Source organism: Meleagris gallopavo, chromosome 2 (genome assembly GCF_000146605.3).
Source record: "Meleagris gallopavo isolate NT-WF06-2002-E0010 breed Aviagen turkey brand Nicholas breeding stock chromosome 2, Turkey_5.1, whole genome shotgun sequence".
In the NCBI taxonomy this organism is placed as follows: Eukaryota; Metazoa; Chordata; class Aves; order Galliformes; family Phasianidae; genus Meleagris; species Meleagris gallopavo.
Genome location: NC_015012.2, coordinates 50,075,651 through 50,096,619, shown reverse-complemented (window position 1 = coordinate 50,096,619; position 20,969 = coordinate 50,075,651). Strand labels below are relative to the sequence as shown.

Sequence of the window (20,969 nt, the reverse complement as noted above, 5' to 3'; positions counted from 1 at the left end):
GTGAGTCATTTCACCATGAAACAGCTGCTATACTGCTAGTGGCTAAGGCTGGGTGAGGCACAGTCCAGTCTTACTGGGAGTAAGACTGCAGGTGTATTACTAAGTTCCCCCACACCACATTTTCCCTCAGAGTAAAATGTGACTAGTGCTTGCCACCTTCTCCCCCACGTTTTTGGAACCTGCATCTGTACCTGTCAGAAGAAATTTTGTTGGATGTGTATCTGAGCAGCAGTAGGGAAGTGACCATTCTAGTTGAGTCTTTCATGAAAAATAGATTAGAATGTCTTCATTAAATAGAATGTAGATAAAACAAAGAAACCATATACTGGAGGTGCCCTTTACTTCCACAAAAAATCAACTGCACCCATTAAAACTAGCAGGAATGAGACAGAAAAAAGGCTATGTTGTGTCAAGACACATGGCACATCCCAGCAAAATATCATATTGTTGCTTTTTATTGCTAAAAATAACAGCTTTCAAACCAAAATATTTTGCTTTAGTAGCAATTACAATATGAAAACTCTAACAGCACCCTCTTTACAGAGATTTATTTTTATTTTTTAAAAGAAGGTAATCTCACAACCATTATATTTTACCAGAGAGGTCTATAATGGGAGTTGAAATCTCCAATACCATGCCTGGAAGTTGTAATAAGTATCATGAATAAGTTGTTCAACTGTGACGGTTCTAAAAACTTCCAATATGTTAAGATATGTTTGCTCCGCTGAGTCCAGCATTCTCTTTGGCAAAGTAAACGGGATTTTGTGGTTTACAGTATTCTAGAAAATCTCTGTTCAGTCTTCCATTTCTACATGCAGTCCCCATTGTTCCTGAAATTGCTGCAGATACATTTCTTGGTCCTCAGACGATTCTTCAGATACCTGTTTCTCATACAGTCTGGACAAAATTCCTTCTTTGTTAGGGACATCACACTTAAATACTCCTTTACACACCTCATTTTCAACACTGAACCAAGTAGGAATATACAATCTGCCAGTGTGTGGGTCCCAGTCCACCAGTATGGTCTGTTCGCCCTCATTCTCTGTGACACCGTGTGCTATTTTTCCCAGCCGATGATAAGACGTCTGCCCAGATTTTTCATCATCCGAGTCCACCAAGTTGATACAGGTCTTACCTAGCAGTTCATCCACTGCATCAGCCATCTTCAGTTTAAGCTCCTCTAATTCCTGTCCCAAAGAAGGGTCTGTTGCCCTCACCTCCAGTTGGGGGCAATATGCCTTTCCTGTATTAAAATTAACTAAGTTTCCCAAAGCAGTCTGTGGCTCACCTAGTCCCCCAGGTGCAGAAGTCTTCTCTTTCAGACCGAGTTCTTCTAGGTTTTGGCCGGGACTGAAGTCTTCGGCCCTTACGCCGAGTTCATACTCTACACTCCCTCCGTTTTTTTGTCTCAAAGTATTCTTTGTTCCAGGCTGGTCATTTTTTGTTCCGGTTTTGTCCCCCTCAGCTAAAATGTTCTCTTCTTCTGAAATCTCTTCATGAGAAATATCCAGCAAGTATTTTATTTCCGGCACTTCTTTTGGAGACAAATCTCTCCCTTCAGTGCCACTGTAAACAGTATAATAATGGGGGCTTTTCATTTCTGATGGATGAATGGATTCCTGAGACGGTTTGTACTCATCCACGTTAACTGTGATAAGGTTGACCACTATTTTTTCACAAGGTATAAAAACCTTTTCCTTGCATTTATCAGTATAGTGCCATACCTGGAAAGCAAAAAGTATTTTGATTTAAGTATAATAAATTCCTCTTCCTCTTACACTACTGTCTGTTTTTAAAAGATGAAGCTTTCTTAGACCATATTAGGAGTGAATAACTCAGTTTAGGGAAAAAGGAAGTTCATCATGTATACCTATAAGAGTGTTAAAATGCTTCGCTTTTATTGTTCTGTCAGAAGTATATTATGATCAGCTCTAATTTCCTTTTTCTCATATTCTCCATGCCAAAATAATGGTTAGAACAATTCTGTCAAAATTCTGATTTTGTTTCCACTAGCACAAAATCAAGTGACTTTGAGAAAACATCAGAACTGCACGTGGGTCACAGACTGCAGAAATCTATTCCACTCTCTTTAACCAGCAAAGAGGAAGTGCAGTCAAAACCACATCCCACAAGCACAGTTGGTTACCATGCTAAGGTGCGACTTACAGAGGATTAAATAATACCAAGTTTCCTCTCAGAGAAGGAAAATATAGCAGTGTACAGAACCTGCACTCTGCATTTGCTCACAGGCTGGATTTATGACTGCAATAAATGATCTAGTTAAATAAACAACAGTATACAATCTTTTTGAAATGACTAGTATTTCTAGCAGATAGAAGCACTGTATAGCAGACGTTAGAAGAAAATGCAATAGAATAACAGCCATGAAAAGCTGCACTTCAACATTTCAAAGTTGAATGGAGGACTACGACCACTAATCTACATAGTCTGAAAGATTCCCCGGGTCAGAAGTGCCAGACCAAACCAAATTGCTTATTCTGCCTCCCTCTGACCACAAGGGTTGGCTGTGTGGAATAGTCTGTAGATTGGGAGAAGCAAAAGCCATCACTAAAACAGCAGTTTCATATTCATCCATTATCTTAACATAAGTTGAATTAAGAGATGCAGAAATAAAACTGAAGCTTTCAAGCTGAACATAAAGTTTACTGGATGCAAAAAAATCCCAACAAAACTCCCAAAAGACCCACAAAAACAACACAATGCTATAAGAGAAAAGGCTCCTGGAGTTGAAGTTTAGTCTACTCTTGAGTGGGAATTTCTCTTTAAGTAGTCCTCTGGCTGTGGACCTCTGTCCTTCTAGCTTTCCAAACTGTGGCAAACTGCTATCTCCCCCTACCATGTCCTGTACCCCAGGACAAAGCTGGCACCTTGTCAGTTGCAGGTGTTTTGGCACATGTCTGACTACACTGCAGTAGCAGCTACTCTGCTACTTTCTTCATGAAGCAGTCAGTCCTTCTGAGAACACTTCTATCATCTCTGCTGCTCTGGATTTCTTTAGAAAGATCAAAGTGTTGAAACTACCTCCCTTATACCTCCCACCACACCGTGTTGTGCAGACTGGATTAACCTCAGAGCTCATCAACTGCACATTTGTGATTGAGCAACTTGTTTACAGATAGCTGTAAGAAAATTTCACTGGGTTTATGAGATGGAAACAGATAACGTTTCTTAGACTTCATGTGTTCCTTCCAAAATTTAACCAACTTTAAAGAGTGGTTCTAAGAAATTTGCAAATGCTTTTACATAGAAAGTGTCTTTGGGGAGTAAAAATAACAGAATTTGCTTGTTGGTAATTTACTGGATGCAAAGAAACAGAATCCAGTATATGAAAGAACTCCTGAAATTCAGATTAAATAACCTTTCTGTGCTAAAACCTTCCCAAATACATGGGAAAATTTGGCAGCACCTAGTAATGATCAAAAAAAAATATCAAGGCAATTCTGCACTGCTGAATTATTTCCTCTTCTAGTTTCTGATCGACTTTTTGTTCACTAAATCTCTTCTGTGCTTCTTTCTGAATGCTCTGAATTTGAGGAGTGCTGACTTTCTACAGAATCTGCTTCAGTTCATCTCAGACCTTGCCTGTGGCACTGAACCTTCCCAAGCAAACAGATCTATTCCAATCTTTGTTACCCTTGGTCATCTTTTCATATCTAGTCACAGTTGCTAATTGGAGTTATTCCTCTGTTTTAATTGACCAGAGTGGCAACTAGAGATTTCATTTGCAGTTAGCCTTGGTTTCCTCCTGGAAAATGCACAACTCTGCTGTGAGATCCGAAGCTGGCAGCATCATCCAGCAACAAAGAATACATACCAGGCTTGTTGGATGCTTCTGTTTGCTGACGTGAATGTACTTGTGCACACAGCAGCATGCCACTGAAGTGAAAAGGACAGCTAGCAGAATAGGCAGAATGTATCCAAATACAACTGTTATAGTCTCATCTGTTGTTTTATCTGTTAACAAAGCAAAAGTTTTGTTGTACTGCTTAACTTCATAATGTATTCAGACAATAACATACACATTTACCATATTGCTTTTTGGACATGGGATGCAAATATTTTAAGTAAAACAGGAATTTACAGAAAATTGGGGGAAAAAAAGAGCTACAGAAGAATATTTTATTATTTTAGTCTAAATAATAAATTAAACTATAAAAAAGTAAAAAAACTGTAAAAAAAGTAACAATTCCTCTCTCTTGCTCTCCTGTTGCTAGTTTCTACCCCCTCAGATTGTCCCAGCTCTGTCACTCCCAAGCATCATTTAAGGAGAAAAAAAAAGATCTCATTCTTTGAGACCCAAGGAATGCAGAGCCTTTTCTTCAAAGGTACTGTCTTCTCTTTCAGTCAGCAGGTCCCAACTATGTTTTAAAGTCCAAGATAATTTCAACAGTGTGAATGTACAGAAAGGGAATAGACATAAAAAATTACAAACTCATTCACCATTTTTTCTAACTTTGCAATTTGCCAGCTTATACATACCTTTCAAAGTAGAAATGCAGTGTTCTTTAGAAAACCCACTGTGTAGAAGTGGTGTAGTGACATGGATCTGCGCACTGACACAGTAAGCTGTTCCAGGTTCTAACCGGGGCACAACCAAGGTGCTGTTGCTGATGGAGAAGAACCACTAGAAGATACATACAAAAAAAGTCTGTCTTTCCTCTTTAACTCCTCATTTACAGAAAGGTAAAAATTTCATAGATAAAATTTGTCACAAGAACACATTTCCTGAAACAAATAATAATGCTCCAATAACTGCCAGCTTTATCCTTTTTTTTTCCTAATGCAATCAAAACTCAAGTTCTTTATTATGTCACATAATCTCTGAATATTTATCTTCCATTCAATCATCCTTCTACTACTACTGCACAATGTCGTAGTTTATGTGAAGTACGATCACGTATCACCACCAGCCCACGTTCTCATGCTGATGTTACAGTGGAGATAAAATACCACACTAGCCCCTTCCTGATGCGTAGGCAAATGAAAGGCACATGATACAGGTTCTGAAAATCTTTCAAATTTGGATGTTCTGGTAAAGGTAGGGGCCTTAAAATAAGTTTTTATGTAGGTCTTGGAATCCAAAGTAACTGCTCTTTGTCAAGCTAATGCTAATCTTAGCATTTTAATATAGCCTTTGACAGAAGGGGACTGTTTTGGTGTGAGACCCTTTCTCCTCTTTTCTGGAAATTCAGACATTTGCTAGATAGGTGTTGTGTCTTGAGGACAGGAGCAGAAGAATGTATATTTTGGATATTTTTGTGAATAATCACTAAATGCCTCCATATCTACTGTGTTTATGGTAGAAATTACTCTTTTATGGAATTTAAATCTGGAGAGAGAGATGAATGAAGACTTTCAGATGTGGTGGCAAAGGATGCACTTTGTTGTGATGTGGGGTGAGCCTGACTGGCTGGGGAGCGACTCTGCTGAAGAGGGCTGGGATAGGCAGAATGCTGAACACGAGCAAGCAACGTGCCCTTGCAGCAAAGGGGGTCAACAGCATCCTGAGCTGTGTCAAAAGGAGAGGATCCAGTAGGTGCTGGGAAGGGATTATGCCCCTTCACTCAGTGCTCATCAGACCACATCTAGAGTAGTGCATCCAGTTTTGGTCCACCTGACACAGAAAGATGGACAATGATCCTACAGTTCCTGTCATGTTATGAACCCTATTTCAGTTCTTGGTGTTACAGTGCACAGTGCACAGACTTAATAGGTAAAGTTCTGTAGCATTATCAGAGCTTACTCGTTTCTTTGTCTTTTTCTTGAGGACAGACACGTTGTATTGCAGACCAGGATATACTTGAAGCAGAGATATAGATTCTCCATCAGGACTTCTCCACTTCTCAGGAACAGTCAGTGTGATTGAAATAGATTTCTCGGTAGAAGACACATTTACCATAGGTGGGCCAATTTTAGCTAGAAAAATAAAAACTTATAAGAAATAGTTACATGAATCAGAAGATTTGAGTGTGCAACTTCTTAAAGGGAATGATATTAAATGTTTGTAATATTTTGGGTAGTCTAAATAGAACCTTGAACAATTTATTTATACTGATAAAAAATTATTTTCCACATAAGTAACAGAAACTTCTAAGTAAGAAGCTGAACAATGACTTGGAATTTTGCCTAGGAAGTTCTGTGACTTTGCAGAATGTACAATATTGAAACTCAATTTGCTAAAACAAGCTGAATTACCAGTATATTGTCAGATTACCTGGTACAGATAAGAGACATGATGCTTTAGAGTATGATTACTGTTTGGTTTAATCGGGCCTTTTCAAATCAGAGTTCTTTATAAAGTATATGTGCCATGCCCTTTTTTCCCTTTGAGTAAAGATTTATTACAAAAAATTACAAATTACAATGACTTCAATTTCTGCTGCTAGCAGCATAAATCTCAAACAGCAGCAAAAAAAATCTAAGCATACATTAAAATTAAAATATCGCATACTATGAGGATGCAGTCTGAGCACACAGTATTAACCAAGGCCATGAACACCTGGCTTTGTGATTAGCTTTCCTTACTGTCTGTAAGAGGGTTAAATCGTGTTGTCTCTATCCAGTTAGAGCACTTCCCATTTAGGAAGGCTTTCACACTCGCGTAGTATTGCTCTTCATGGTCAGCAGTCTCACTGGAGAGGTCACACCATGTTGTACTGATATTCCTGCATTCTGGCTTCCTAATCCATTTGCCAACACCATATCTGTGTTGAAAGAGAAAGAGAAGGGAGCTGTACAAATATTCTTGACATTGTATCATTTCATTTCAATTTCATCTGATTATATACAAAGAAATGATAACCAAGCTGATAGAATAGTTTGCCTGTTTTGCAGAAATGTGCTATTTCAAGGAATTCCCAAGTTCAGCTGAGATAAAAACATGACTTTTCAATGAAAAATAAACCAGTGTAGGTCCTTTTCAAAAATGGCAATAGGTAACTGGGATGTTAGCAATACTGACTCAAGTCCACATTCGCTTACATGGATCTCTCAACTTCAGTCTCCACAGCTTTAGCTCAAACTCTAAACACATGAGAACTGAGTCAGGGTAATTATGTAATGACAGAATGTTCTGTAGAATGGCCAGTGGCTCTTTCTGCTGCGTAAAGATGTGTGCTAAGCTGTTGGTCACTTTTTTTCTTGTTTAATATGAAGACTCCATCTGTAATATGATGCATTTCAAAATCCTTGTTGAAGCAGCAGCATAAACACGCAACAATAATGCTTCAGTACTGATCTTAAGCACTAGCAGAAGAAATCCAAGTTTCCTTGGAAAATTTATGCCTGGATTTTCTCAGGAACTCCCACTCCTCAAATTCATGTTATGCTAAGAAGAATCCCAATTTAGCTGCTAATTAATAAGGGTATGCGGCAGCATCTACACAACTGCATTTTCAAAGTCTTGCTTTTCTAGCTAACTGGAGATACAGATAAGTATTTTTGTATTACATGTGAAAGATGGCCCATAACTATGACTGTTCTACTGTGGACCAGCTGACCTGCAGTCAGCACAGCTAACACTCTCTGAGTTTGTTTGCCTTCTATACGATTATTGTTCATTTATTTACAGTCAAGAAATCTTGCCTTTTCGAGGGATGTGGACTGTGTTACTCCTCTGCTAGCACAGATGGCAAGATCTGGGAAATGAGGTTGCAGACTCTAACTGCAAAAGCTACTCGTTTTTTTTTTTAAGTAATCAGTACAAGTTGCAGGAAACTTCTGGAGATCTAAATTTGTTTTAGTGTCATGAAAAAGCTACTAGACTGGGCTAAGACTAGGAGCATGATAACATCCATGTCAACAGAGCTACACCTATTTTTATAAGTTAAGCTTCCAGTACTGTTCTTACGATGATCTAGCGCTCTCTTGGTGGCAATGAAGGAAATGGATTCTGGTTCTTCACTCACATTCCTTCATATCCTATGAAGAGTCAAGCTCTGTTTCTGATCATGTTACTTAGTTGTTTATAATACTTGAAAACTTCATTAGATTGACACCCAAACTGGAGAAGCTTTGGGGATTGAAGTAAACCTGTGGGTGTTGAGTCTGTTAGAAAAGACTGATGAAACTGTGTCTGCTTACAATATTCCTTTAAATACTACATTCTCAGATCCGTTCAAGCATATATAGAAGGCAACTATGATGCCAATTCACAGCACTGTCCCTGCTCATTCCTTAGCTTCATTTCTGCAGAATGCCCTGAAAGCTTCAGGTTACATCCTACACTCCTTTCATAGGAAGAGTTTCCTTATAACATTTTTTTAACTGGATCTGAAGTAAGCAGTATACCAGAAGTAAAAGTTAAAAACTACATTGCTTAAATCTAAGCTATGCTTTAGTTCTTCTTTCTTTACTTTTTAGCAGCCCTATCTTGCATGAAGATTTTTTATTTAATTTATTTAAAATGCTAAAAAAAAAAAGCAGTGAAGGATACAATAATAAAGCCAACTTACACTGAATATTTCACACTGTAGAGTACTCCATCTCCTGTACCTTCTGGTGCTAACCAGTGAAGGACATTCTTCATGTTTGTAGATTCAAAATGAACATTCCTAGGGGTTGGGCAAAGAACAATACAACTCTCCTGAGAAAGAAAATAAGAAAGGAACAATATACACTAAGAATGTGCAGATTCATATACTTCAAAGTTAACCAAACAGGAGCTTATTTTTTAAATAAGCCATAAACTGGTACATATTGCCTTTATTTCGATTAAGTCAAAAAGCAAACACTTACTGGTATGTCACTCATCTAAATCACGGTTCTTTGAACCATCTTTTGAAATAAATGAGCAAAACAAGCAAGTCCGAGGACTCTTCAGAACCCAGTTTCCTATGTTCACATTGCTAAATTACTTGCAAAGCAGAGAACTTTGGGGCTGGGGCAGAATCCCAAGCTTCAAGCTGTGAGCCAATTCCCAGCAACTTTGAGCAGCCCTGAGATCAATCTGAAGCTGCAGCTGCTGGGGAGCAGCTTCTTGTTGCAAATGGCCACGAGATCATAATAAGGAAGAGAAAAAGTGAATCTGTGGTCTTTCAGGACTTTTCAGAACCTTCTTCCTCCAGAGATGCAATTTGAGTTTTTAAGATAACAAAAAGTGACAAAGAAAGGAGGAAATACAACACATTAACATGAACAGCGGGAACCTATCTGAATGAAGAGACCTTGACCTTAAGCAGTTTTCTTGGTGGTATATTTCACTATTATTGTTTATTCTCTTGTATGAATTGCGTATAACATACAAAAGCAGCCACGTGTTACACATGGTAAGTAAAAATCACCATCATTTTCCTGATTAACCTACTCATTTCTAGTTGTCTTTGAAACAGTCAGAAAAAGCTATTCTGTAAAGGCCAAATATTTAATAGTGCCACGGTAGAAATCCTGGGTTTTCCAAGCCTCTGTTTGCATATTAACGTTCAAAAGAAACTTCAGTATATGCCTGCATCTCTATCTTCAGCTTTCCATAAACCTGTTTGTGGAGAGTGTTTCTAATGTCGCTCTCTTTTATTCCCTAGCACTTAGCTGGTATTCAGTGACTTTCAATTTGTTTTTTTTTCTTTTTTCTGGAGAATGAATCTTGTCAAGCGCAATCCTTAGGGCAAGCTTACTTATTTACCAAATGGTATGTAAAAAGTCCTGGACACAGAAATGCCCAATGACTGTAATCTCACAAGGACTCAAATTTCAGGCTCAGTTAATGAAATCAAAAAGTTTGAGATGCCAGAGGATGGAAAAGCAGCAGAAAGAGGCTTCCAAGAAGGCTCCGGCATTTGCTTTACTCTAACATTTTCTTCCAAGTGGGAGATAACCTAGAAAATAAAGTTTTACTTTCCACCAAAATAAATGTCCTCCACAACCCCCCTGCTCTAGGTGAAACTATTCCAAATGTAAGCATGAAGCTGCCCAATAAACATCCTAAAGTTGGTAACATTTGTTCAGTGGAGAAGTAATTAATTAATTAATTAATGTGCATACTAGTAAGAAGAACAAATCAAAATCAGTACTACATAGATTGCAAGAAATCATCCATGCATCAAATTTCATCATTTGCACCAAATCCCTGCATTAGTGTTGATGAGACTACATGGAAGCCATCATTTGTGGGAACAAGAAGGAAAAAAAACAGAATTGACACAGCCCTGACCAAGTCCTGGAGAAGGCAACTGGGAAATCTGTGTAGAGAGCAGGGGAAGTACTGAAGCACAAATGAACTTTCTGCTGCAATTCCCGAACAGGAGGATATAGAAGATAGATTTATTTCTTAGGTTGAGGGGAACCAAAGCCATAAAAAGCTTCTAATTAAAGAACACTGAGGTAAAACCTAAAAGACAACAAGGAATTAAGAATAAAATAAAGTACATACTGAAGGGTCTGAAAACCCCCAGAGCCAAGATTAAAAAATCCCAAACTAGCAGCAGAAGAGGAAGAAATATGTCTCTGGTAACTCAGACTCTCTGAGGGAAGCATCTGCTTTGCATTAATTCCAAGCAAAAGGGCCAGTGAGCACTGCTCCGCACTGGTTCCTCTCTCTGGTTAGTACGGACCAATGCAGATGCCTCTCCCTCCCTGCCCTGGAGATGGCAGCCATGCTGATCAGCCCCCATCTCTGCTTCTTTGGTAGCTAACTTACCAGAGATAGACCTTGTCAGGGAGCTGGGGCAACATTGCAAGTCTTTACATGAAGGGACAGTTTATCCTCCATGTCATCCGTGAACAAGGAAAAGAAGAAAGGAAGTTCAATTTCAGATAGAAAGAAGTCACCAGCAGCAATGCCTGATGGGCAGAAGAGGACACAAGGCTATCTGGAGGGTTCTGGATGTTTCAAAGGGCAAATCAGGGTACTATCTGCCAGACAACACAGCTAGTTCTGCCTAAAGATAGTGGGACAGGTGGGATCTTAAGGTCACTGCCAGGCCTGTTTTGATAAGCCTCATAAAAAATTAGCCAGTGTTATATCTGAGTCGAGTAGAGGACAGCTGAAGCCTTCCCTGTCTGCTCACATTTCATGCTTTTCTTCTTTTAAAGTTTTATAAAATCTGTACTGCTGATGGGGCTAATGCATGATCAGTGAATGGAACCAGCCAGCTCATTCCAACAAAGCAAATTACTCCCACCGGTTTTCTGAATGGTTTTGCGTACCTGCACCTTTTGACATTTGCCCGACCTTGAATAAAAACATTTATATTCCTTAAGCACATTTTAAAGTAGCGGGAGTCAACTTATCTGTTACCCTAAAATATTTTTAAACTAGTACCGTGTTTTTTTTAATTTTTTTTTTTTCTAATTTTATCTCTGCCTAGCGTGGTTTCTGATGTGGTAGATGAAGTTTCAAAACAGAAACAGTGACTGCAGTGGATGAGCCAATCTCAGCCAGCAGAACCCGCAGGCTCTATCTTTACAAGATCTAAAGCACTATCACACTGCAGACACACTCCAATTTGCCCCAAGTTCAAGTTCAAGTCCCAAAGTGATTTGGGAGGCAGAGGGACAGAGACCAGTAACTTTCCATCAGCTGCTATGGCAGATTTACTTTCTATATGTGTTTTTTTGTAGGTGCATCTGTTTGCCCCATGAATAAACCACGCATGTTTTTTATTCTTCAATTCTGCATCTGTAAAACAGGAATAAAACTGCCATACTCCACTATTTCTATGAGAAGAGCTAAGAAAGAACTCCCTCATGTCTCCATGATGCTCTGTAAAACTAGAAGGCATGTGCACAAAATAGAGTGTAGACATAGCTTGCATCTCCCAAAGTTATCAGCTGCTTATTTCAGTATCTCATCTCTAAATAAAATATAACCCACCATACTCCAATTTTCTTTCCATTAGCGGATTAATAGCATGGATGTCACATGAATTGTTTTACAATGGCCTACATGAGAGCACAAATCAGTCACGCAATGTGCTTTTCTAGGTTCAGCCTGTCTCATAGATACTCTGCAACGGCTGTCATCACTTTCCAGTATAATGAAATAATTTCCTTTATTTATTTATTGCATGTAAAAAAAACCTGGAGCTCTTATTACCATGTTTGGAAATACTGTAAATCTAATCTTGAGCAATGGTGTTCTTCATATCTTTATAATTCTTTGCACACCTGGACTGGAAAGAATGTAGTAATATAGGCTTGTAAATTTCACCACCACACTGAAGAGCCAAGTTCTGATCTTAGAATACACTACTGCGAGACTCTTCAAAACAGATATGACTTAGCCTGAAAACACCTTCACATGTGAGTGAAAAAGCCCACTGACGTCAGTGAGACTATTCACATGAGTAAAAGACTTCACAGCAGGTGCCTCATCCTCTCTTTGTGAAAGTGACTGCTGGGTTGAAAAATGCGGTTGGTTTTAAGAGCATGCAGCTCAGCACCATGTACGTGCCTTACTCAAGTTGTTACTTCTCAAACCTTGGTTTTGGGTACAGCCATGTCTATCTATACACACCTGAATATGTGTGCACACCTACACAAATATAAGCACATCTAATTTCCAGTTATAACTATTATCTGCTCAGCGTGTCTGCTTTTTGTCTGTACGGAGGCAGTGCTGCCTAATTCAGTGATAAATGGCTGTGTTTAATGTCAGTGTTGCAGGACAAATACAGCTGCAGCTGCCTCAGCTCTCTCACTGTGAACACATTGGTTAACGTGTCTCTTGATTTAGACAACCTAGCAGCTGCAAAGTATAAAAATACATAAATACACAAAAATATAGAATTGTTTTTTTCTAAAGTTATAGGATGGGGAGAAGACAAATACCCACTGAAAATGAGCTGTTGCCACAGAAAAGTGTCCTACGTCACTACTGGTGTTTGACTGTACTGCTCTCAATCCAAATGATCACCTGTTGTATTTTATTGTGTCATGGCTATGAGGATTGCTGTCCCACCAAATTTTCCAACAAAATAAAATGACATAGAAAGTCACAGCATTTCTCTAGACAACTATTCGATGTAATTTAAGTCAGTGAGAGATGTGGAAAGAATTAAAACAGAAAGGAGAGTCTTAAGTCTTACTTCAACACAGCTTTTTCCAATACCTATGGCAGTTAAAAGCAGGTGCTCCTCCCTTATCAATTGCCTCTATACAAATGAAGAACTCCTCTTCTGACAGTGACAGAGAAGACTTTGGCTTCAATTGCTCTTGCATTTTCTTATGCAGAAGTGGCCCTTGGGACCACCTCCGATGGTAGTGGCTCCTTTGCCTCAGGCACTGAGATTAAGGGCATCACAGTGGACATTCACTCCCCATGCCTTGTGATTTGCAGCTGCCACTTCAGAGCCGTTGATCTAACCCAACTTGCACATCTCCACAAGGGAGAAGACATTCAGAGATGCCAAGTTCCTGATTCACCTTTTTCACTGGCATCAGAACCGTCAGTGAAATACCAGGTAAAGTAGGAGCAATGGAGCACACTGGATGTTTACTCCTGGCTGTGCTGTAGCACACTGCCCTGTCTTTCTGTTCAGCTATGGGTGACTTCCACCAAATTCTGGTGCCATCTTGCTTGTTCCTTCCCTGCTGCTGAATTCATACTCTTTTTTTTTTTCCTCCATCTCATCTGCTTAGATGAATATACTGTTTGCAATGAAAAATATTGCCTCAAACACATTTAAGTATATTATAAAAATGGCTGTACTCAGAACAAGTGTCCGCTGACATAATGTTTAGTAGCATTTGCTAGCAGAGCGCTGTGACTGTCTTTTCTGGCATATCTACAGTCTGAAGCAAGCTGGCACTGGCCATGCAGGAATGCGAGGGAGTGCATGAGATAGTAAGCAGGGGAACTGAGCCAAAATGGGAGATCAGAAGTTACAGAGAGGAAGAGAAACCCCACAGAGCCAGGAATACACGTTAGCAAATGTCATTGCCTGATATTAGTCATCTTTACAACAATTAAAAGAGATGAGTTAACTTTTTTGTTTGTTTGTTTAACAAAGCCTGAAAGATTTCCTCTGTGCTGATTCTTATGAGCTCTCTTCTGGAATTCAACAGATTGGATAGTGAGGAGGAGAAGGCAGACAGGAGTCACTGGAGCATCCCTGCTTTCTCTTGGTGGGCTGCTGGTGCTCTGGGACTTCTGCACATAAAATTGGGCTAGTGAAGCCCTTTTACTTCAGTGGTGGTGGGAATTGGAGGAGGATTGTGGAGGTGATTTCCTGTTGTAATCATAACAGTGCTCGAGAGGTAACCACAGAGCAAACTCTTGCCCTCCCAGAAGGGGAATCAAACCCAGCAGACACAACCTCTTCATAAGGGGTATGTGGAAAAAGGAGAGAAACAGTGTCACTGGACTAAATGAAAATGAGATGGTGGATCAGACAGAAAAGCAGAAATAATGACAGAAGAGGTAGAAAAATGTGAGTGACAAGACCTAGGTATGTGGATTTGTTTGTGAAGAAAATAGGCAGGCTGCCATTGGAATCAGGTGAAACTGAGGAGATCATCTGGAAAAGGAGTGAGGTAGGGTGAAGAGAAGGTGCCAATACAAGGTGTGGCCTGCCTTGTCATGTTCCCTTTGTGTGAAACCCTATGTTTATTTCTCCACACCATATCCTAGAGACCCAAGTGTGTTTCCCCCACCACTCTGAAAGTTTGCAAGTGCAAGGGTAGAGCTCATACTACCCAACAATGTCTTACTGCAAAAATATGTCCCTGATGCAGTCAAATAGGAGAAAGTTATTATATGTTTTCTATTAATTTTAAGTGATCAATATTGGCATGAAACAAGTTGACAGAAAGTCTAAAATTACTCATAACCCCGTTATGACTTTGAGAATCATCACTCATTAGAGGTGTGTGGGTTTTTTCTTTTTACAAAAATGAAAAATACTTGAATGATATTTTATTAAGTTTGAAATGCAGAAGTACTTTTCTGTCAAAAATAACTAAGTCAATTTTAAAAGCTCATTTGCTTTTCAAAACAGATGGTTTGAAATTATATAATATTTAAAATAGCCAAACTGCCTTATGTTTGAGGATTTTCTCCTGAGAACACATTTAGCATGATCAACTTACTGCTTCTTACATCAACTACAACCCAGCAGCCAAGAAAATGAGTGCTTAATTCAAATATTTCTGACATTTTACACTTTTCAAAATGCAAGGGTTAAGTAAATTTCTTTTTGAAAAGGAATGTTGGAAACTGCTGCTGTGTCAGAGTTATCAGCTGAATTCTGACAAAACGTGTTGCAGACCAATCCTAACGTACCCCTTCATAAAGTATACATATATATTTACAGAAACTGAGCCACCATTTAATGCTTATATCTATGGGACAGTGGCTGTTCATTTAGAATGGCTAAAAGATTTTATTTATCACCTAAAGGCTGTTGCTCCTTGTTCTCCAACCTACGAACAGCTTGTCCAGACAAAGGGTTTTGTGTTTCTTGAAATATGAATTAGTGAAATGTTATTTTCTGAATCTACGTTTTCCCCTAGACATGAGATTGAATGTGATGTCAGTGGAAGAAAAGCCCTCACTTCTGAGGGAAAGCTAGCTCTAAAAGGCTGAACACTTCCTTCTGCATCAGAGAGCTGAGAGGCAGGGCTAATGCACCCAGCATGCTGGCAGTACCTCATCTCTTGCGCCTTTGGGAAGCTAGTGCTTGTAGAGAACTCACAAGAACAGAAGGTTTCCTGGGGTATCTGCCCATTTCTGCTAATCTCTGAGGTACACTGTGGTGTGTTTCGAGGCACTGTATGACTGTTCAGAGTGCTCCCACAGTAAGTTCAGATGTGAACAAGACAGTGTCATTTAATAATAAGTATCGGATTATTTTTAGTGTCTTTCCTGGACTTCACAAGTATTTTTTGTTAAAACCACCAGACGTGATTTTCTGCCTCATTTACCCCGTCTGCAGGTCCAAAGTGACTTCACTGTACAGAGGAAGTCATTCAGTGTAATCACCTACTTCTTTTACAACTTAGGAAAGACTGCCTCAGAAATACTATTCAAGGTGGCAACACACCGCTGGATCCAAGGGATAGTGTTTCATTTCTGAAATTCAGTGGAACAGCATATATGTGTTTATTGTTCCTGCCCATGGAATGTGCTGATGGAGAAGTTCACTGTCGGTCATGTTTGACTGCTACTGGTTGATTCACACCTGAGGAGTCACACAGCTCTACTTCTGTCTGTCCGCTACCTTCTCACAATGTGAAAAAGCTGCCAGCAATTAAACGTGTCTCAGCCCTCTCCAGGCACAGTTTTAGTGTTTCTAAGCCACATCCTGTACATTACTATTCTGATTTAGTACACCCTAATAGCAGGATATTGATATATCTCCAGAAAGCACAAGGAAAGCAAAAACCGAACCACATGAAATAGTAAGTATTAGCCTTACTGCTCTCTCCAGCCTTTGTAAGTCTACTAGGAAATAAAGTAACTCCTTTCACCACAATGTTTCTGAGCATGGAGTGTGAGTAAGCTCAAATACGTAAGTCTGGGTAACCTCTTCCCCTCTCCTAAAGCAACATTCTTTTTGGACGTGTTCGGATTTCCATCACAGAAAAGGAAGTGAAAAATGGGAGGCTGAATAACAGCTCAGCTGCCATCTGAGATGTAGCTCAAAATGCTGGGCAATGAAGTAGGGGAAACTATGGTATTTCTCCTGTCCCTTCCTTTACCTTAAAATATTCTTTATGTTAGCTAGCCAGACAGGAAAAAAACAGATGAATACAGTCCCCTTCAGTCATCTATTTTCCATGAGAAAGAGGCAGAGCTTATTTAATCTCTTCATATGTGACCTGCCCTGTACCTCCAGTCCCACATCCCATTGCCATGTCTTTCTGCTCCATCTAATTTAATTGTACTCTTCAAGATATGATGAGCAGTGGATAAAAACTCCGTAAGTTACTAATACACAAAGAATAAAGCACAAACAGATGTGCTGTTTGAATACAGCTTTCTAATGAAAAGTCATTTTTATCTACAGATAGACTTGATTTCCAAAATTCAAGCTTTTACAAACCCCAACTTCTTAAACAAAGATCTTGTTTGGGTTATAAAAGATGACCTCAGCTATTCGTCTTCTAGTTGCAGACAATCAACACCAAATCTTGGAGAGAAATCAATCAGTAAAAATCAATTTGTTCAAGCCACAACTACAAAAACAAATAGAAACCACAACACACATATACAAATGACTTGAGTAATACTAACCACTTGCTTGTCTTGGAATTAAAAATACAAAAACTGCTGGAGAACAACTGTGAAGGAAGGATAAGATTATAAGCTAGTGAGGTGAACTCACTGGTAACACTGGGAACTGCAAAATATATATAAGTTTTGGGCTTTAATCTCAACTTGCCAACGGCATTCAAATTTCTCTATGGGATGAATTACCTACTCTCACTATTTACATCCCTAATTAACACGGAATAAGAATTTGACAAGTTGTGGAAATTGTAAGCAGAGCCAACGCATAGGGCACAGACTGTGGCATTATCTGAAACAGCCTGACAAGATACAGCAGGTTACAGGTGAGAAAATAAGGTGAGTTTTTCAAATGTATGATCACGACACTCCTTCATATATTGTAGTCTGCCTTCAGCCAACATATCCTTTTAATTATTGCTATGTTACATTTGTTCTTCTCTTCTTGACGCTGCAGAGAGCCAGAAATAACAGAACACAAAAATAAAGGACACAAAAATTCTTTCTGCAGAACACAGAGCTCAGCCTTTCCATACAATCCCACTATTAGTAGTGAAGCTTCACAGCACAAAGACATCACAGAGCACATCCACAGGACAATCAGCCTGTGTATAACACACAATGCTGCGTGCCTTTAATATGAAATATTGGACACTTCAGTCTGCTCTTTAATACTTCAGCTAATACTTACTGGCTCTGTATACATAACAGATCAGCCTTTTCTAAGATCCAAAATACACCTCAGATCACCTGTGTCAGTGCATAAACATCTCTGCACTGTTGAACTCTGAGATCAGCTTTTCTTTTCTGTCCTTCCTTCAGAAATTCAGATTTGGTGCACGCCTTCTCAGTGATTTACTGTGTGTAGGTGAGGAGGAAAAGAAGTGGATTATTAGCGCTGGAACATTGCCCGCCTTTTGGATGGCTTTCACAGGATAAAATACAATGCTTGGACAGAAGCAAGATTCTGAATCTCAAGCTCCATAGCTTAACTGCAGGGCCCGTACTGTGATCCCATCCTTTTATTTTGTACTTCCCAAAATAATTCCTTTATAAAAAGAGATGTTTTGTATGTTTCAGCAGTCTAGTGACTGTGAAAGAAAACAAACCTGCTTAAAGGGATGACTGCTTCTCAAAATGCAGACATATTTATTAGTAAAAATAAAATGCATGCCATGATAAAGTGAAAGAAGAGAGAAGCAAATTAAACTAGATGTGTCAGTGCAGACCAAGTAATTTATGCAACGATTAGAGAACATTAAAAAGGAGGAAGCTTTCAAGATCCTACCATAAGAAAAGTAATTGGTACAGACACCTACCAACTCAATTGCATCTACAGCTATGTCTACATTGGTGAATAAAGCAAGCCAGTACAAGTAGATTTCTTACATGGAAATATCAATATTGAAAAAAAAGAATCTTTTCTAGACTTATTCCATTATTTTTTCCTTTTAAGATTGTAGCTGTACTCGCATTAGACGGACTCATGGAACACTCCTTCCAGGTGAGCTTCATCCAAGAGAAATCCAGTGCTAAGAACGCTTCCCAATATGGACAAAAGTAGAGTAAGTGCAAGGAATGAGAGATCTGCTTCAAAATCACGTGCCTCATCTGAATGAAAATAGCAAACTTGCCTGAAGTTCAGCACAATATTTCTGTAAACTTAAAACTTATTCTGTAAAAAACTTATTCTGTAAAAACTTATTCTGTAAAGTACAGAATAAGTATATATCTACAAGATAGATTGAATGGTTTCTCTAACTACAGAAAAACATGGCTAAGGAAACCTCAGCTAAAAGTGTGTGGAAGGATTTAAGATGGAGTTTGGTAAATTCTTAGAATGACATTCTATTGCTTTCAAGAATCCCAACGTTCCTTCCCTAACCTTGTGAGCTGCTTGAAAAAAATTGCAAAACTGATGTGTAAAGAGAAACTGCTGCATTTCCTGATCCTGTTAATTAAACAATGGATTTTCCTTTGTTTTTAATGTCATTTTCCATTTTGCATTTTCCATGGTTATGCATTAGTATTACAGCACAGATTTTTAGCAGTGAATGAAGCACTAATTTGTAAAAACCCAATGAAGTACAGTACTAAGTGCGCACTGCAAAGGTACCTGTGAGGTAGGCACACAGTCCCAGACAGCAGTCCCTTAACTTTCAGAGACCTGGAGAACAGTTAACATACACAAGTAAGGGTAGGACTGTATCCAATAACACACTATAAAAGGTTTTTTGCTTGTTAGCTGGCTTGGAGATTAACTAAATAGCAGAATCCCAAAGGACATACACAGTACAGACCCTGTGAGATGCAGGAACCCAAGTCTGTGAAGTGCTGCTGTCAGACTGCTTGCCACAACACCTGACCCCTGTGTGATCTGCTCCTAGAATGGCACCAGACCCAGCCTCTGGACAGCTGTGGTATTTGCAGGATTGCCTCTGCTGGTGATTGGCAACCCAGGTTTGTTCTGTTGGAGGAAAAGACCCAAAGAGACTGATGTACCTATAGCCTCACTGCTGAAAGAGAGTGGGAGAGCTGCTAAGATGGATTAGCACCTCATGCGTTTTTCTTTTCTCCTTTGCTAGCAAAATCCTGACAGGATGTATTAAAACAACTTTTACTGTCTTGCACACCAAGAGAAGTCTAGCTAAAACTCAGGACTATGCAAGATATTTCCCTCCTTCCTTGTAAAGCTACTACTCAAAGCCAACTCATCCCCCTAAACCTTCTCTAGATGTTATACAAATTTTCCAAACACTTGACCCAGTGCTCAGCAGACCCCGACAAGATAAGCACATGATGGTCAGCTGCCTGGAAGAAAACTGGCCCTATGGGAGGAACGCTTGGGTGCGTGTCCCTGAGAGCCAGACAACTGATGCATAACAGAATAGTTTGTCAAATAAGCTAACTGAAACTGTTCTCAGTAATGCTCAAGAACAGCTGGGACGAAGAATGCCCTTAATACAGCCCAGCTCTCATCAGATCTGGAAGCTTTGCTGTGAATTTAGATGGGAGAAGACCATCCTCACATACTTAGCTTAGGCAGTAATATTCGCAGGAGACAGCCAGACCACAAAGACCATAGCCTTCTTAGAAGTTCTGCTAATCTCCTTAATGTCTTGCATTGTATATACTGGAGGGATATAACAAAGAAATCCCGTGAGATGCTTCTGGCAGCAGCAGGGCCCCACCACAGGCATACATTCAGCAGCTTAGGCGTAGGAGCTTCTCTCACCTGGTGATGTCTCTGCTTCTGCTCAAGTCCTTGCTAACCAGACTGCTCACTCACTCATTCCAGCCACCACCTCTCCTGCTCCCTGTGCTTCCCTCATCCGGGCTGCTACAGGGGCACTGCTCTGCTCTGCTCTGCCAAAACTCATCATGCCCCACGCTGTAATCTGTCTCTTACTGCTCAGGTGGGACCCTGGGGGCTGGTGGCTGTCAAGCACAAAGGAAGATATTAGAAGTATTAAGGGAATTAATGCAAAGTATAGAACAAGAAATACTCCAAGAGCATGCTGTCAAATTATAACTAAAAGTAAATTAGTATTTAGAAAACACACAGAGTTGTAAAACCTAATTCCAGCACATTCATAGAGAAGATGAAGCAGCCTTAAAGAAGCTCATGCCACTCTTCTCCCACCTAAATATTAGAGGACAGAAATATGGAAATTGAACCGATGCAAACTGTTTAAAAAACAAAACAAAACACAAACAAAACAAAAATCGCCGAATCCATCGCATCGCATCTCACCCCGACTCACCTGTGTGCGCCGCGGGGGGC

General features: G+C 39.5%; 1 protein-coding gene across 3 annotated transcripts; it reads right to left on the bottom strand.

The window, feature by feature from the left end:
* Positions 1-437: 437 nt before the first annotated feature.
* On the bottom strand, positions 438-20,963 carry IL20RA (interleukin 20 receptor subunit alpha). 3 transcript variants are annotated; one of them, XM_010707248.3, is made up of 7 exons: positions 20,950-20,963; positions 8,475-8,605; positions 6,547-6,725; positions 5,765-5,952; positions 4,501-4,645; positions 3,836-3,975; positions 438-1,724 (listed from the first exon to the last, which is right to left on the bottom strand). In XM_010707248.3, exons 2-7 carry the CDS (start codon positions 8,546-8,548, stop codon positions 795-797), a joined length of 1,656 nt encoding a protein of 551 aa, XP_010705550.1. In that variant the 5' UTR covers positions 8,549-8,605; positions 20,950-20,963; the 3' UTR covers positions 438-794. The 3 variants fall into 3 exon arrangements, with proteins under 3 accessions (XP_010705550.1, XP_010705551.1, XP_019468484.1); XM_010707249.3 differs by having other exon boundaries at positions 5,765-5,937; XM_019612939.2 differs by lacking the exons at positions 8,475-8,605; positions 20,950-20,963 and having other exon boundaries at positions 5,765-5,937; positions 6,521-6,684.
* Between the last annotated feature and the right edge of the window lie 6 nt (positions 20,964-20,969).

What these genes read in the sequence shown, in the direction of transcription:
- IL20RA (XM_010707248.3), bottom strand. Translation starts at nt 8,548, where the DNA reads ATGAAGAATGTCCTTCACTGGTTAGCACCAGAAGGTACAGGAGATGGA. An exon ending in TACAGTGTGAAATATTCAGT is followed by an intron (nt 6,726 to 8,474) that starts GTAAGTTGGCTT and finishes CTTTCAACACAG; the next exon opens with ATATGGTGTTGGCAAATGGA. An exon ending in AGAAAAAGACAAAGAAACGA is followed by an intron (nt 4,646 to 5,764) that starts GTAAGCTCTGAT and finishes TGTATCTTCTAG; the next exon opens with TGGTTCTTCTCCATCAGCAA.